General features: G+C 45.0%; 1 protein-coding gene and 1 long non-coding RNA gene across 6 annotated transcripts; one reads left to right on the forward strand and one right to left on the reverse strand.

The window, feature by feature from the left end:
* The first annotated feature begins 107 nt into the window (after positions 1–107).
* Positions 108–8,999, forward strand: LOC114015976 (uncharacterized). Of its 4 annotated transcripts, none has more exons than XR_008730619.1 (3): positions 108–1,376; positions 2,505–2,572; positions 3,478–8,999. XR_008730619.1 is itself a non-coding variant. In XM_055700618.1 (3 exons), exons 1-3 carry the CDS (start codon positions 353–355, stop codon positions 2,128–2,130), a joined length of 1,110 nt encoding a protein of 369 aa, XP_055556593.1. In that variant the 5' UTR covers positions 108–352; the 3' UTR covers positions 2,131–2,369. The 4 variants fall into 4 exon arrangements, 1 of the variants encoding a protein (XP_055556593.1); XR_008730621.1 differs by having other exon boundaries at positions 8,631–8,999; XR_008730620.1 differs by having other exon boundaries at positions 108–798; positions 1,292–1,376; positions 2,505–8,999.
* LOC114015975 (uncharacterized) lies at positions 934–12,332 on the reverse strand. Of its 2 annotated transcripts, none has more exons than XR_008730623.1 (2): positions 11,467–12,332; positions 934–10,019 (listed from the first exon to the last, which is right to left on the reverse strand). It is a non-coding gene; the product is annotated as an uncharacterized LOC114015975 (long non-coding RNA). The 2 variants fall into 2 exon arrangements; XR_008730622.1 differs by lacking the exon at positions 11,467–12,332 and adding an exon at positions 10,628–11,452.
* Positions 12,333–17,294: the final 4,962 nt, after the last annotated feature.

The raw sequence follows: 17,294 nt of genomic DNA on the forward strand, positions 1-17,294 counted from the left end.
GAGCCGCTTCCCTTTCATCTGCTCCACGTGACGGGCACCGCGGGGTTATCCCCGCCCCGCGCGGCCTGACCCGCGCCGTCCCTCCCTCGGCGCACACGGGACAGGGCCCCGCGGCGCCCGGCCCCGGCCCCGCCGCGCCGCCCCCCGCCCGGCCCGCCCGCCGCCCCGCCGGGGCTCCGCGGCCTGGCCGCCGCGGCGGAGCGGGGAGCGGGGGGCGCCCTCCCGCCACTGCCGCAGCCGCCCCGCGGCGGGGAGCGGGCCGGGCCGGGGGTGGCCGGGGCAGGGCTGCGGAGCCGGCGGCGGGGGCCCGGGCACGGCGGCGCCGGGCGCAGGCGGCGGGACGGGGACCCCCATGGCCGTGCAGCGCGGGGGGGTCCCGGAGACGCGGAGCCGGCGGCGCCCGAGAGCAGCGATCGGCACCGGGGGCCGCCCCGCCGGGCACGGGCCTGGAAGTCGGTGCGGGTCGGGGCGAGCGCTGCCCCGGCTGCGGGGACAGCGCCGCGGGCTGCCGGGCGCCAGCTCCGGCCCCGGGTGCAGGAAAGATACCGGACAGCCGCACAGGTGGGGGACAGCCGAAGGGGCGACCCTGGGTGGCACGGGGAGCAACGCTAGCGGCACAAACCGTTGGAGGTGTCTTCGGCAGAGAAGGGTCAAGAAGGGATCACGGGAACATACGCTCTGGGCTTCTACCACAAGCCACCAAATACCCGACGCCCCCTCGCACACCCTAACACCTGGGTGCAGCGGATCGAGGGCCGCAGCGCTGCGCCACGCGGAGCGGGAGCGGGCTCCAGCCGGGTAACAACAGGGAAAGCACTATGCAAACAGACCTGGTGGGCAAACGGTGCGAATTTCAGGTTAAGGCGTGCTTCAGTAGGATTTCAGCAATGCAGGGCACCTAGCGTACTAAATAGAAGCGTTTTAATCCCTTAGTGCAAACAACCGCTGCTTTATTTCCCTTCCCCCATGAAGCAAATGGGTGATGCCTGGGACAACACAGGGTTTCCTATGTCGTAATCGGCACAGGAACAGGTTAAACATTGAGAACTTGGGGAGATTCGCTCCCCGCTGAGTCAGCTACATGGTTTCAGGATCTGTAGCAAAAGCAGAGATGTGTGCAGGGGTCACCGTGGTGGTGATGAGAGGGTCATGGTGAACCTGGACTGTGCCTGTCTCATGAGCAGAAAGTCACTTGACATTCCGCTAATTCTCTCTCTTTCCTCCCTAACTTCGGTGGTCTAGGCAAATGATATCCAGACTTTCCAATCCTCTGTCTTCTCGTCCCCTCCAGGAGAGGCAACAGCAAGTCATTTCCAGTCACCGGCAGGTTTTTACGCCCTGCATGTCGGATTCAGGATGCCTTCTTTCTTCACCAAGTATTTCCCTTCTTGCAAAGGTCCTTATGCCACTGTAATCAGGTTTGTTCAACATTCTACTAGTAAAAGTAAACAGCTCGTGTCATAAGTTGCTGTAGGTCAAGGCCTCCCAGCTGTCCTGCACTCGACAGGTATGTCATCAGGTTATCAGCAGTAAGAAGGGTTGGAATTTCAGTGTTGCAGGACAGCGGGGTGCGCACCAGTTGTCACACAAAGGGTAATGAATGAATGGTGCCCCACACACAACGCCTGCCAGTCGGACACTGGCGCAGTTGGAGGAATCGCCCGGCGTCATGGTGTTTGTCCCCCTGTGGCCCAGGCGCACCTGGAGCCGCAGGACAGCCACAGAACTGGACGTACCAATTTGATGAGCTTTTTGTTGAGTATGACTTGCCATATTTGGCAAAAGATTGTCTGTTTTGGGAGAAGTATTTATTTTAAACAGCTCTTCCCTTGCCTCTTGTTTCATTTCTATGATTTCTCAAAAATCATGCCCATGCTGCTTTTGTGGAGCTGCGTGGCAAACTGGATCAGGGAAGAGACCAGGGCTAAAGGAGCCTGGGGCAGGGAGGACAGGGACGGGGCAGAGAAGGTTAGTTTTAAACTGAATCAGCAAGCTAAAATAGTATTGGGAAGAACAGTTTTAGGAGTGGAGGTGGGAACTGGAAATCTAGGAGTTGTAAGAGACCGTGACAAGAGCTCAGTGTGCATGGAACACACAGTTTTAGTCCCACAAAAACTGGGAAGAACCTGAGATTCCTGATTCTTAGCCGTGAAACCGAAAAGTCAAGAATGCTGCGTCTGTCCCTGCTGGTCAACAAAGTGGATGTCAATTTACTTCAGCGGTGTCAGGGCTCAGATGTCAGTTGACGGTCTTAAGATTCATTGCATCAAATTTAAATGCCCCTCATGAGGCATCCGTGAACACTATGTATTTATTTATTTTTCTTTTTTTCTGTTTAATCTTTAAAAATTACATAAACATCAAACCTTGAGATATTATTAGATCTCAAATTTAAATATCAAGAAAATGGGAATTATCCAGATTAGACAATTCAGCAGTGATCTTGTCCCCTGCCCGTCTATACTGTGAAACTCTTCTGTTAGATGGGTCCGTTCTTCCCACAGGGTCATGCTTCACAGGAGGATCCCACTGTCGATAAAAATCAGTGAAGTACAGTGAAAAAAAGTTACAGGTAAGACCCCTGCCTCTGTTGCTAATGAAATGGAATCACCAGTACTTTCCGGCTATTCCCTGGGAAACAGTAGGGCCCCTCCAGGTTAGGTTGGGAGTCAGGAATGCAGAAATGGCAGGGCAAATAAATCTGGAAACTTAACTAGTGAAAAATATGGGAAGGGGCCTCTCTATAACAAGTGGACAGCACCCTACTGTTAAAATACAAGCTGCTGAAGATCCGAGCCACCCCACTGAAGGATCCATATCATTGGACTACAGACACAGCGAAACCGCCTTTGCGGTAGCCTTGCAGTGGGATACTGGGGAGTGACATGAGACACTAGGTCTCAGGTCACCAAGTTCCCTCTACTGGGGCAGAAATCCAAGCAGGAGGTTGCAGGAAGAGAATGGACTGTCTATCATTAAAGCAATCAGATATTTCTAATTGGCTTCCTTCCCAGCTGGCAGCATACAGTTCACAATTCAGTTATTGCCATCGTACTTCAGATATGTTTTCTTTTTTTTTCCCCTGCATAACAAACTGAGGCCCAGGGTCTGAAATACAGCAATCTCAAGCATTTATAACTGCAACTGAGGACAGTGAGAGCTGTGATTTGAACATAATGAAATTATGTGTAATGCCAAATGGCCTGAGAAAGCATGCCCTAGGCACTTGGTCTCTTCTCCCAAGTAACAAACGGAGGGATGAGAGGAAGCAGCCTCAAGCTGCACCAGGGGAGGTTTAGATTGGATCTTGGCAGGGGAAGCTTCTTCACCGAAAGGGTTGTCAAGCACTGGAACAGGCTGCCCAGGGAAGTGGTGGAGTCACCATCCCTGGAGGGATTTATTTAAAAGACTTAGGGACATCATTTAGTGATGGACTTGGCAGTCCTGAGTTAACGGTTGGGTTTGATGATCTTAAAGGTCTCTTCCATCCTGAATGATTCTACGATTCTATCTCGGAAGAGGGCAATCAACACTAGAAGATGCTTTTGACATAAAACATCCTACCTCTCATTTCCCTTGCATAGAAACAGGTATTACAGAACCCTCCTCACCCCACACTGCTCTTGAGAGAAAACAGTGTAAGTACCCAGGTGCTACTGTGATGAATGCTATAGAAAAAGCCCAAACCAAAATTATTTTGTGCTGAGAGCGGTGCTGGAATACTGCGTGGGGAGTGTAGCTCTGCACATCAGGCAAGGAGAAAACAACACTGAGTTGCGAGCCACTGGCCACGTGTCCCTCGGCCATTCTCACCATTAAAGGAGGCAGGAATGCAGCTGCCCTGGTACTGCCATCCCTGTAATCGAAAATACATTTGGATGAAAGCTGCTTTCTGTCACTGCATCTGTGCAGTCAACCGCAAATACAGCACACTGGAGAATCCCTTCTACAGCCTCTTTTAGCCTCATTTCATAATGAAATTAAACATATGCTATCTGCCTGTCAGCCTTGTTGCTCTTCTGAACCTATTAGCTAATTTTAGCCAAGCTTAAGGGCAGAACAGAGGTCTTAAGATAGTGCGTTCTTGCAAATTTTGTGAAAATCGGAGGCTCTGGACTCTGGGTACTGCAGCAGTATCCAAAACAGACATGGGGGAAGCAAGGGCAGCAGGAAAACATATGAGAAACTGAGCGTTTTCAATTCTACCGTCCAAAGAGCAGTCAGTTGTCAAGTCCACATTTTTAAAATAAAACAATCCACTCTAATTGTATCCCACTTAATTAACATGAAGCTTTTGTAACTGTATTTGCATTCTAAGGGGTTGCCGCCAGGAAAGGACATAAAGTAAATGTGTGTGCATGTAAATGTTTGGTACGGAGCTGTGTCGCTCAGGGGGCAGGGGGCAGAGGTTGGTGCAGTTCAGCTGTTACACATTCTGCATGGCAGGAGCCACAAAAAAACCTGTATGCACAGCAGCAGATTAGTCACAGCATATGTTGTCTTTTCCTTGATGAGGATGCTTAAGGAATGCAAAAGGAAGGGAAGAAAAACGTAGGTTATTGAAGGGAGGTGATAAGCGCAGGGGCCCAGAGATATTAAGAACATGCATCTTTGAAACAAACCATCTTTAGCTCTGCTGTTTTCGTATTAACTCATTTGTCCTCTGGTACTGAGGGACCCTCCCCAAAACCTAGTACCAGTTATTAGTGTAGCAAAGAGCGGATGACATTTTCCATTAAGTGTTTTCTTAAGACACATTACCAAAACCCAGCCTCTGGCCAGTCTGCAATGCTGTTGGTCCCTGACGATTCAGTTTGCAGTAAGTACGCCAGTATCAGAACTCACAAGACCGCCTGAACTTTCAGCCAGCAATAATGTGCATTTTTAAATACACTTTTTTTCCTCGTATATTTTCTTAGATTCTAGCATAATAAAGGAAAAGATGACCCTTTTTCAAAGAAACAAACTAACCAATGGGCACGGATTAAAAGTATTTTAGTCACTGTGATTTTTGAATTTCCGTTCAGCTGAGATTATCTCTGGTATCAGCCGGACCTTGTTGGCAGCACAGTTCATCTCTCATCCACTTTGTACAGAAAAAAGAAAATCTCTTACAAGGGGCCACCCAGATATGTTAAGTAGTGAGAAAAAGTGGTTCTTACACCCATGATTTGTCATAAGAAGTGACTTGATAGCAGTAGATGACAATGCAGCGTGGGTACGCTTCAGTGGGAGGCCCCTTGGCAAGGGTGAGGGCAGCCTGTCACTGCAGAGCCCGACGACTTGACTCTCCCACTGGCGAGCAACCACCTTGTCATATTTAGGCTGTGAGTATTTGCAGGTAATACTGTACCCACGTGGGGAATACTGATTGTTTTTCCCTTTAACTACCAGGTAGTCAATGTACATTTCACAAGCTGCCACTTAAAAACCAAACCAAACCAAACAAAACCCAAAACAAACAAACAAAACAAAAAAAAAACCAAACAAAAAACACAAAAAACCTCTAACTAACCACCACTGCTGTCTCCAACTAATAAAAGTGTTCCGAACGTACAGTGGCAAAAGGGAATGGTGGCTGAGAATAAGCTCTATGTGAAAAAATGGATCATATTTTAGTAGAACAACTTGGTCCTAATTTCCTTCTTTTCTTGACAATGACAACTGAGGAACAAAAATTTTATTCCTGGGAAAACTGGTTTCCATCAGTTCTTACTACTGTAGAAGGGCTGATAGAAAAACCAGCAGTTTATCCCTCCCATAACTGCACAGATTAATTCAGATCATAGACAATTGCTTCTCATCCTCCTACCTATTGATTCTACAAAGGCAATTAAAGAATCGGTGATGACTACAAGACACCTCATTTCTTCTCTTGTCTTTGAAGTCATAAAAGCATCATCAGGCTTTTAGATGCAGTAGCGAGGTTATGCTCGTACCCAGCATGAACAGGTGAACAGGCGTAATGTCCCAGGAGAACTGTCACCCAACACAGAGGACCCAAGTGACGAGTCACCAAGGGAATTCCAGCTAAAGTGCTGAGCTACCAGTGGCACTAAATAAGATGCTGAAAGAGCTGAGCATCGGCATAATGAACATAAAAAAGGTTATATACAAGTGGGTACATCCTCAGGTTAAGTTAGACAATAATCAGGGTTCCAGGCTGCTGCTGTAACTATGACAAAGTAAACAACTTGCAAAGGCGCTGAGCCCAGTTATCTCATTTAAAACAGCTAATCTTACAGTGTTGAGAGCATTTCCTGAAAACTGGAGCATATTATTAGTTTCCATGGTGATGCTGTGATGATACAGGAGAGATGCGAGATTTCTGTAAAGAAATTCAGTGATTCCAAAACAGCAGACTTGAAGTTTCCCCAGGACAGTAGGCTGGAGTGAGATGGTATTTTGACCCAGCTTCAAACAATGGAAACTGCCTATGTTTGATAAATAACTGGCTTCGTGATTTAAGAAAATTTATTCTTGATGCAATTTTATGAGGTACCCCCATACTCTGTTGAGTTAGTAAGATCTGTTATTCCCTCAGTCTCACCAAGGAACACAAGGCGCAATCTAAGAGAAGTCAGTGTAGTGGCAGCACACGTAAGAAAAACAAAACTGAAACAAAATCCAGACTCTTGATCCCTACCAGGAACTACTTTAGTCCTGATTTAGTAGTCTAACTCATGATACTATAGTGCTAGCCAACACTGCATAAAAATAACCATGTTTAGAAATGCAAATCTCATTAAATCGAATCATCACACTTGTCGCAATATTCATTGCAACAAGAAGAAGACTTACTTTGCAGAACCGCAAGGTGAGGAAAGGATCCCTGGAAAAAAGCACGTAGCCAAGCCACTCAAGGGATACTGCAGCAGTCCTATTTGATGGAACACCAAGGGGCATTTCAGTTCTGTGGCCTGAGGAACAGCTGAGTCCAGGAGGCTCAACCTACTCGGTTTATTCAAGTAAAACTAAAGTAGTAATCTGATCATGGTCCCATGGATTATCTGTCCAGGCAGAAAATTTAGTGCAGGCAGGAAATGCAGCATGAACTTGGCTAAAAACTAAAGCTGCATCAATTCAAGCAGCAGGCAGGGTCCATTTTAAACAAGGCAACAGGTTACTGTTGCAAGCTTAGCTAGCAATGATGGTAACTTTTGTATCACTTCAGTAATTAATAAACAAGCAAGACTACCCTTTCTTTTAGCTCAGGCCATGACATTTAGGTTTGATGAAGGCATCTTTTTGATGAAACTGTATGTACCTGTATTATAAGAAACTCAGATTAAATAACCACAGGGAATTTCTTCTGGCCTCATTCTGTGAGCAGAAGCCTTGCCCTGCTAGCTCTGAAACAATCAGAATTTCATCCCACTATTACTACTAACCTTCTATTCTCTTATTTCATGCACTTCCTTGTTAAACAGACATACCTCACTGAAACGTTTTACGGTATTTGAGACTAGGTAAGGAATTAAAGAAAGAAGAACTGGATAGAAATATTAGTTCTTTACGTTAACACAGTTACTCTTACTTAACCAAACTAAAAGACTCATTAAAACACACTATTTGACTAAGACGTATTTTCCATAAAAGCACTTGTCAGACTCCTGTGCAGCAGAAGAACATAAGCAGTGAAAAACAGTTCTGTAATCTCACTGTGGAATAAAATGAAAACTTTATTTACATATGACCAGATTACAACCAGTGGCCAAAAGAAGGCCAGAAAGGCTACAGCATGAAACATTTTATACTGCAGTCAATAATGTTCTGCAGCCCATGAAGGGCTGCTTTTAAGCACGCAATTCCCAGTTGCTCTGGGGCTGGAGAGGCCAGCATGGTGGCCCTGGTGGGTTGGCGGGGGGTGGGCATGCTGTCCCTGGCTCCTGACAAAGCCAGGGAGGTCTTCCCTTTCCTCTGTACGCTTCCCACAGAATTTGAGAGCTTCCTCTAAGAGGACCCAGAGAGAGGTGTGCTGTGCTGTGTTCGGATAATCCCTGTGTGATAATGCAGTGTTGAAGTCCTGGGCAGAAAGCTGGTGAGAAGGGGGCTTAGGTCTGGTAAGAACCTGAGTCAATAAACCCAGATTTCTGTTATCATGGACACAAAATTTCAATCTGGTTCCTAAAATGATCAAATTCTCTAAGGAATTGCCTTTACTACCATCATTACCGAGGAACTTTACCGCTCTGACAGAAACAGTTGTGTGCGTGCCGTTTGCCCCTATCAGCAACCCATGTAATGCACTCGTTTTATATTAACAGTCTGATAGAGAATCACCTCCTTCCTTCCCCAATTAAGAACAATAAAATCTCATTTCTGCATCAGACTTCAAATACTAATTTTGAAACACACTGAATTGGAAAATCAGGCTGTGCGCGATGGCTGCAGGCAGGCAGGCTAGTTCCTGCATTATTGCTCCAAGGCACCTAGGGAAGTTGAGAATGTGGGCACATGAACAAGTTACTGCCAGGTAACTGTGGCATGAGATTACTTCACATTAACTAGAGGATGGAAACATACACACAGTTACCTCAAACATTTATAGGTTATAAATTCAGATGCCAGCTTGATCACAGTGATTCATTTGTTTGCCCATGCTTAAGACACTGTCTTTCCTTTCAAAGTCCAGTTGAAACACAAGAGAAACTGCAAAGAACATCACTGACTAATCAAGAAGAAAATTGCCAGTACACTGGATGAAAATGGAAGAATTATGATACACCAATTACATTTTAAACACCACCAAAATAAGCAAGTCTGGATAGTACCAGTACATTTGTTGATAACCCTTGTTTAAAAGTAAGTCAAAGTATTCTAAATATTCTTTTTAATGGTTTATGAGTGCTATAAATGTTTGTTTTAACTAAGACCAGCAATTTCCCTTTGAAGCCTGTTTATGCTGAGATATAGTTCTACTTATATCCGTTCCACCTAAAGGAAGAAGTGTCTGCCTTTTGCTTCAACCAAACTAGTAAACTGAAGTGAAGGAAAAAGGGTCCCACTGTGTAATTGTAAACTACCTGACTCAACAGCTTCCTCCTACATTACAGATATTTATTTAGCATTTACCTTGGAATCCTGGGCTGTTACGACACGTGAGTTTAAGAAGGAGGTGGCATGTCCGAGGTACCCTTGTGTAGATTGAAGAACGTTGTAGAGGGATTCAGGACATACCTTCATTGCGCGGTGCAGTGTGGTGACACCTATGCTAACTTTAAACAGGTATCAGAAGCAACCTCACACCAGACAGTTCTGCACAACGAGAATGAGGTTTTGATGAGCAGAGAGTTTTTCATGAAAGCATTTCTTAAATCGAACTTAAGATCCATCAAACTGTATCAGAGAAGTCCTCATAGCAAATTCTAGTGTCCATCAGCAGGACACGGAGAGCTGCATGGCTCATTCACACTCCCACATCTGCCCTTCCAGATGATTTCCATAACTGATAACGGACTACCATCCACCTTCCCTATGTGTTTTAGCATTGTGCCCTGCAGAAGCCAATACTATTACAGCTTATTTTATAAACAAATGATACTGCTATACCTCCTAATAAGCAACAGAAGCAAGAGCTGTCCTTTCTCCAGTAAATTCAAGGCTATGTACGTGCCTGCCTTTTTTCATCACCACATAAAATTGCTGTTCCACACCTCCGGAGACAGGACTGGCCAGCCCAGAGGAAGGCTTGGTGCTGACGGCAGCTTCGCTGGTACATCCGAGCGCTCGGGGAGCTCCGCTCCGGGGGCAGCAGCCGGGGCTCGGGGGGTCCCCAGCAGCCGCAGGCGCTGCTGGCACCGGCCTCGGGAGCCGTGTCGGGGTGCACCGAGGCTGAGCCACCAGCAGGTGACCTCCCAGGCTCAAAAAGCCAGGCGAGCTCTGGCCAAGCACACCAAGTATGTGCAGCACATGCCGAACTGTGTCCAGAACCACCAGTTCGCATTGCAGACCCCTCCCGCAGCCTCTCGTTTCCATGCGGCCGAACTCCCCTATCGCCATTTGCCACAGGAAGCCAACTGTAACGGACAAAATGGTTTTGTATTTATGAAGCCATGTTTCCATCATTATCATCAATTATTCTAAATTAAAGTAGCAAACTATTGTAACTTGGCAGCTTAATTAAAGACCAAAAAAGAAAAATCAGTGGAGATTTACGTTAAGAAAAAGTGCCATGCCGCTGCTGCTTTGCTTCTTTTTAAAGTTTGGAAACACAATTTATCCAAGTAAACCAGCACTGAAGCAACCCAAATTAACCAACAGACTAGCCACGACCACTTCAGTAGAAAAAATTATTTGTGAACAAAATTCTCTCTTAATGTTTGAAAAGTTAAGGTTTCCGATGTTTTAAACAATGTGCAGTCTTTTGAAATCTTTATGAAGGGGAAGCACTCTGACGTGGGAACCCTTCACTCTCTCTGTACATGCCAATGCCTACTGAAAGGAAAAGATAATAATGAATTATTAGGCCTGTAGAACTGAAATAGGTTAAACTGCACTAAGAATACCCTTATTTAGGTAACTGCAGCCATTTCTTTTTGCCAGCTCTTTTCCAATATACCGTACAAGTTTACATGAGAGTTGCAACACAACAGATGTGCACGATGCATTCCTTCAGGGTACTCACCAAGCACGCAGGCACAGCAGATCGTGTTACCCAAGAAAGAAAAAAGACTACTAAGAAATATGCTTAGGAAATCATTGCTGTATGGTGCTTGATCATCTAAATCCTCTGCAAGGATAGATGGGAACAGAATGAATTTGGAAAAAATTTGGAGCCATATCTTCCAAGATTCTCCACATTCATTCATTCTGCAAGAGGGGCCCTCAAATGCATCCATACAAATGTATTTCACTGTGCTCTTGCACCCCTGAGATCGCTCTGTGTCAGCTATACTCCCTCCTGGTTACACCACCATGAAATCCTAGATTGCTGTTGATTTTACATGTTTGTTATGTCAACGCTTAGTAATTTCTTCTCTCATAATACTGAAGAAGCAACCAATGTAAAATAACATACCCTGCATATTTCTGGAAATCACATTTGCATACAACCTAAATATTGACACTTCTGTATTTACCTCAACATGGTTGTTGCTATTTCTGTGGTAAATATATGGTACAAGTTGCTGTTCATGCGGCCCTACTTCAAGCAATACACTGTTTAAAGTGAACAATAGGTAAGCTACACAAAATAAATTTGAAGCACACAGTTAAAGTGTATAATGTATCAGCTACTGATACTTATTGCAATGGATAAACCCTGTGACATGAAGAACTCCTATGACTAAAAACAACAGATAGATTTTGCCACTTCTGACTACCAAAAGCAAAAAACATTCTTAAAATGTGACTAGCTAAAATGAAGGAATTACTGCATTAACAACTGAGTCATTCATATGAAGGTGAGTTAAGAAACAATTTACTCTGTTTCATCTTAGGTTATCTGTTACGTTAAAGACTCACCTGAGTTACAAGATCCAACTGGCACTTTGAATTAATCACCTTAAAGCACCGCATTTTCCACATTCATGTACTAGTATACATTCTATTTAATTAGTATATAAAAGGCTCCAACTGTCCCTGACCATTTACATACGAGTTATCATTAAAGTCAAGTGCTAACAGAGCAAATAAATTAGGCTACCAGAAAGGAAGCACAACAGACTCGTCCCTCTGGGGACACCAGCTGTCAGCCTGTGCCCTCAGAGCATTCAGCAAATCAAACCCATATGAGCAGGAGGCAGATGATCCTGACCACAGCCCTCATGTTTTGGGTCATGCTGGACCCCTGTTGAGGTAGAGCTGGTTCCTAACCTGACATCTCCTTTCCTCTGCCTCTTTTCAAGCAGGGTCTCTTAGGACAGCTGGAGGCAGGCTTCTGCATACAAAAGGCAGGAACTAGGTGAAGGCACCTAAACCAAAGAGTATAAGGAAATAATTTCAAAATTACAAACAAAAGTTGCCGGGACTCTCAGGGGCTCTGAACTTCTGAAGGGATTTCAAAGCCCAGGGAATGGCTAAGAAATAAGATAAGGTTTTTCCTTTCAAAAGCTGGCACTGCTCCAAAGAAGAGCTTGCTTCTGTCAATAGGAAGCAGTCATCAAGTTTTCCTAAGCACAGTTGTTTACCTCCCAAGAGTATTTTCCGAGAACAGGTTCCAATTCTGTACCAGGATGTGCAAACAGAAAAACTTACTGGAACAGGAGCTTTTGGGCAAGTGAGATTTCGACAGTTGGCTGTTTTCCTCAGAGAGCTTGCTCAACATGTTAAACACAAGGGCATGCAGTGATAGGATGAGGGGTAATGTTTTTAAGCTGAAAGAGGACAGATTTACATTAGATATTAGGAAGAAATTCTTTACTGTGAGGGCAGCGAGACATGGGAACAGTTTGCCCAGGGCAGCTGTGGGTGCCCCATCCCTGGCTGGGCTCAAGGCCAGGCTGGACGGGGCTGGGAGCAGCCTGGGCTGGGGGGGGGTGTCCCTGCCCGTGGCAGGGGGTGGGAACTGAGTGATTTTTAAGGTCCCATCCAACCCAAACCATTCTGTGATTCTATGAAATACATACACAGAATTCAGAACACAGGCTGTCAGTTCACCTGGACAGCACAAGAGCAAGCTCAGTCTCTTGTATGGCCTGATATTCTGCAATATCAGCCCCAGCGATGCACTCACTGCATCGCCTCAACTCAGTGTAGTACCTTCACCTTTCTTCTTTCATTTGTGACTACCACCACCAATGTATCACCACGCATCAATGTACAAAGGTGGACAATATCTCTCAAGTAACATCACCTCTAAAGACAGAACTCACAGCACACAAACTCTATCCCCTAGTTTAGCCAAGACCTTAATCACATTTGGAAATTACGTTAAAACATGGCATCTTCCAGAACCTCCAAATTCTGTGTAACCTGCACAAGTCTCTGGTTCGCATTTTTGCAACATCGTTATGAAGAGAGCTTTGCAGGGAAACACTGTGCTTGGGTCCAAGCTGGAAAGAAAACAGGCAAAGAGCTAAACTAGGACTACTGCATGGCAATAGGTATTACAGACAGAAAGACCACAGCCAAGCACCAGCGATGCCAAGAGCTAGACCTTGTAAAGAGAAAGGGAACCCATGCAATGAAGCAGACTCAAGGACAGAGGAATAGCGTGGGAAGGGGATGGGCTCAATATGAAGCAAGCAGGTTGGAAACGGAAGCCAGAACAACAAAGCAAAGCCCCAAAGTAAGCCACTGAACAACCAGAACCTCTCCTTGACCTCCTTCACATATCAGCTAGCTGGAGCACCCACCAAACAGATTCCCTACCCTGAGCCTGCTTCCCTGGCCAGCTGATCCAACACTGTTAGATTCCCAGGTGGAGTCTCTTGGGGACTGGCAGATGACATAAATCCTCCCAAGGGCATTCAGTCACTATGTATAAAGACCTGTTTACATGACCAACGTTTGCAAAGCTTTCCAGTAATGTTTCATTTTTACAGAACTAGTAGCACAGGGTTGCTGGGAAGCCAGCCTTTCCATTTACTATGGTGCGGGTATCTTGTCCTCTTTTAAATTCCCCTGAGGGGTGTGCTCCAGTCTCTGAATGTGCAAGAAAAATTTGGTTCTGAGTCTGACAGAACAAATCAAATCCAGAGATCTTTATCTCAAAATGCTGGTAAACAGGTAGGCTTTCCCTTTATAATCAGCATTCTGTGACAGCAGGAGGGGGAGATCAGTTTTCAGATGAGAGTGTGGATTAGAGGCTGCCTCTACACTGAGACCTCTGCTGTTTAATGAGCATATCGGGTTTCTGGAAAAAACAGTAGTAAATTGGCAAAAAATTGCAACTGCTGCAAAATTAGATAGGTTAGTTAATTTCCGGTCTTGCCGAAGTCCAGAGAATTCTTGAGTTTCAGAGTTGTCTAACACAATGAAGCAAATGGGAATTACGATGCAAGGGAAATTCAGGGTAAAGAAGATACTGTGTAGATTCAAGGAGTGTTTTGAGATCTTTATATAGGTTGCTTGATCTTAAATTTGCTGTTATCACTCCAAAAAGAGATGCTATATCATTAGACCTTGTCAAGAAAAACCTGTCTTGCATTCCCTAACATCAAAAAAAAAGGAATCGCACACACAAAATGTTAAAAGCCATGAAGCACGAGGCGATTTTGCTGCCAAAAATATCTTGTGATGCAGAAAGGTTACTGCAGGGGGGAGCAACAATGGAGTTGCATATTTGTTAAAAATTAAGTCAATCAGTTGCTATACATGCATCTACAACTGGTCTTTGGCATGCTTCCCACTTGGCTTTTTGATGAGGTACGGTGTGAAATGTATTGCTACTAAGCCACTGCTAAACCTAGAAGAGGGCACAACCTCTCTGAATGTGAGGAATGCCGCTAAACCGCCCAGAAGAGCTCCAAGGTGAGCTGCTGTGCCTGTGGCTGCTGGGAACTCCCGTGACAGCGAAGGGAGACCCTCTTTTCCTGAAAAACAGCCCTGTGAAATGCCCAGTTTCTAGCCAACTTCCAGAATATCTTTGTTCTTGAAACACTAACAGCATTGTCTGAGTTAATTCAGACTTCTTTTGTGAATCAGAAGCAAGGCAGAACTAGTTCTGTTGGGACGGGATGACAGAGCAGCCTACTGTGAAGGCACGTGATCTGTCACAAGATATATGCTGCCCAAGTCAACTGATGCTGCTTGTAGAGATTTGCACACTGCTGTGGGGAAAATACAGTGAGAACTCCAGCATGAAGTTCTGAAGGTGCTGGAAGAAGAATTGTAACAGGAGGCACTCAAGGCACAAGTGTGATGGGATCTCTCCCTCACCACAAAATCAGGTAGGTCAAAGGAGCGAGCCATAGAGTTGATTAAAGTAAGAACCTCCAGCCTACACCTGTGGCCCACCACACAGGTGTGAGATGGACCTGAGGCAGGCCTCCTTGTAATTCTGGGTAATAACAGGTGACGGTAATCTATGTGGGTGGAACATGAGGACAAGGAACTGGAATGCAAGGTACACGTTTGTAAGATGCTTGCAGGAGTCAGGGTTCAAGGTTGGACTCACTGGGACTTTTCCACACTTTTCCAGTGGTATACTGGAAACAATCATAAAGGCCAATGAGGTACAGTCTCAGCAGTAAGTATTTACAGAGAAGGGATGATAGCTAAGCAAAAAGTCACCTTTCTGCAGGACTTGCTTGTGGCAGCACTAAGAGAAGGCAAAGCCAGTGCCACTTCCTGCAGCATGCAGACAGGTTAGCAGCTCCATGCGGCAGGCAAAGGACACAGATTCTGCATAATTCTCCACGCTGTAGGAATATCACCTTTTTGCTGAAGAAAAGGTATGTCGTTGTTCCTACTAGGCTCACCAGACTGCCGGAAAGTGCTTATTTCCTTTATTATCACGCTGCCTGTGAATTGCCCCCACCCACTGCAACAACTAGGAGCAACCCTTCCACTCAGAGCAAGAGGAGTGGCGTGAACCCCGTGTATGTTCCCAAAAAGCCTGAACCGTTAAGGCTAGCAGGAAGTGTTGCTGGTGCCCCAGACAACTGAATAATGTGGCTGAAGTGAAACTCTTCCCCTGCTCCAACTGACGATGAACTTGGCAACTCGGTCAGCAGCGTCTCTTTGGGGAAGGTAATGGCTGCTTTCCACCTTGGGCCGGGGAGTGCTGGAATTTTGAGAGATGCACTCTTGAATCCCAATGTGTAATGATGAAATTTAAGAATAAGTAAAATGAATACAAAGGTCACGACAAACATTACAGGTTTGGAATAACCTCATTTTAGGCTGCAGAACAGTTCCCTTTTTCTTTTAATCAGCTATTGATACAGATCTGGGAATACTCCAGCTGTTGACGCCACCCTGGGGCCCTGGGCCACTTTCCAAGAGTTTTCAGAGGCACATTGGGCAAACAAGCTCTTTCTCAGACCATGCTTGTTAGTTAAGCTACCTTTTCTCTACACCCTCTTCCATTTTCTTTCCCTCCTCTATTCCCCCTTTTTTTTTTCATACGCAGATAACATTCAGCTCGCATTTCTTTCTCTGCATCTAATATTACACAAGGGCAAAGCCTCTCCACCTTTGTTAAACAAAATTATTTCCTCCAGTGGCTTGGCCACCTGGAACATACTACGTAAAGCTATGTTAGCAGGAACTAATGTTTCTGGCAGAACAGCCAACAGTATCCTCATTGGCACATCCTTTAGATAGATGGTTGTGCTGCACTAAAAAACAGGGTGAGAAGCATTCTTGAGTAACTACAGCACTGTCATGTGGATCACAGGCTTCAATCCAATGAGTGAAAAAAAGAAAAACACAAAAACTGGAATGTTTAAACAGTGAGGGTTTTTTGGGGGAAAAAAAAAAGGTGGAAATCAGAATGAACCTTGAAGTCTTTTAAAGCTTTCTGAAAGGGTGTCTCAGTACAATACCAGCTTTATTGAATTTTCCTTTGCCACTTTTTTACCCAGTGACTTAACCCTCTATTTAACAAAAGGCTTTATGTATCCTAATGGTAGTAATGTACTATTTGTGAGCCTAAATGTGTTCTCAGTAACTACATCACAGCTAGTCCTAGCAGTGCTACTAAAATTAATCAACAGGACTAGACTGCAGGGTGTCATGCCCTTCTTTTGCCAGCTATTGTTGCCAATGCTAGACATGTTAATGAGTGCCATTATTACAGTCAGTGAGTATGGACACTGCGAAGTGACTCGTATACCACTACTAGTATATATGTCTCTGCACTTCTGAAGTTTATTCACGATCACAATTGTTTGTTGCAAAAGGAGAAAGATGCTTTTGTTCTGGCTCCATATAAAATGAAATAGGAAAATAAAATCACGTACAGGCAGAAAGTTAGGATCTTTCTTCAACCATAATGCTAAGAAATCTGAGTATCTATATGACAAATCACATCACAGCTAGTCTCAGCAGTATGGCTATAAATATCACAAAGCAGCACAAGCAGGGACAGCCCGTTCAATTTTTTTGTTGTAAAACAGGGCAACTTACTTGAAATGAATGTCTGAAATCAGGAAAAGATATTAATACAGGACCTGCATTTTGTTAGATAACAGTAATGAGTTTTTAATTGGGAATTAGAATTACAGAAGAAACACATGTCCAAACCAAAAAGTGATGTACAAAGGAGAAGCAGATAGTTTCCAATGACCGGTATCCAAGGGGCTTAGCAGGACTAGAACAAACAGGTTTTTTACACTCAGACTAAAAGACTTATCAAAAAGTTGCCGCATTTTTCACAAAGGTGTCAAAGTAGAAAGGTGAACTCT

This window comes from Falco cherrug, chromosome 1 (assembly GCF_023634085.1).
Source record: "Falco cherrug isolate bFalChe1 chromosome 1, bFalChe1.pri, whole genome shotgun sequence".
Classification (NCBI taxonomy): Eukaryota; Metazoa; Chordata; class Aves; order Falconiformes; family Falconidae; genus Falco; species Falco cherrug.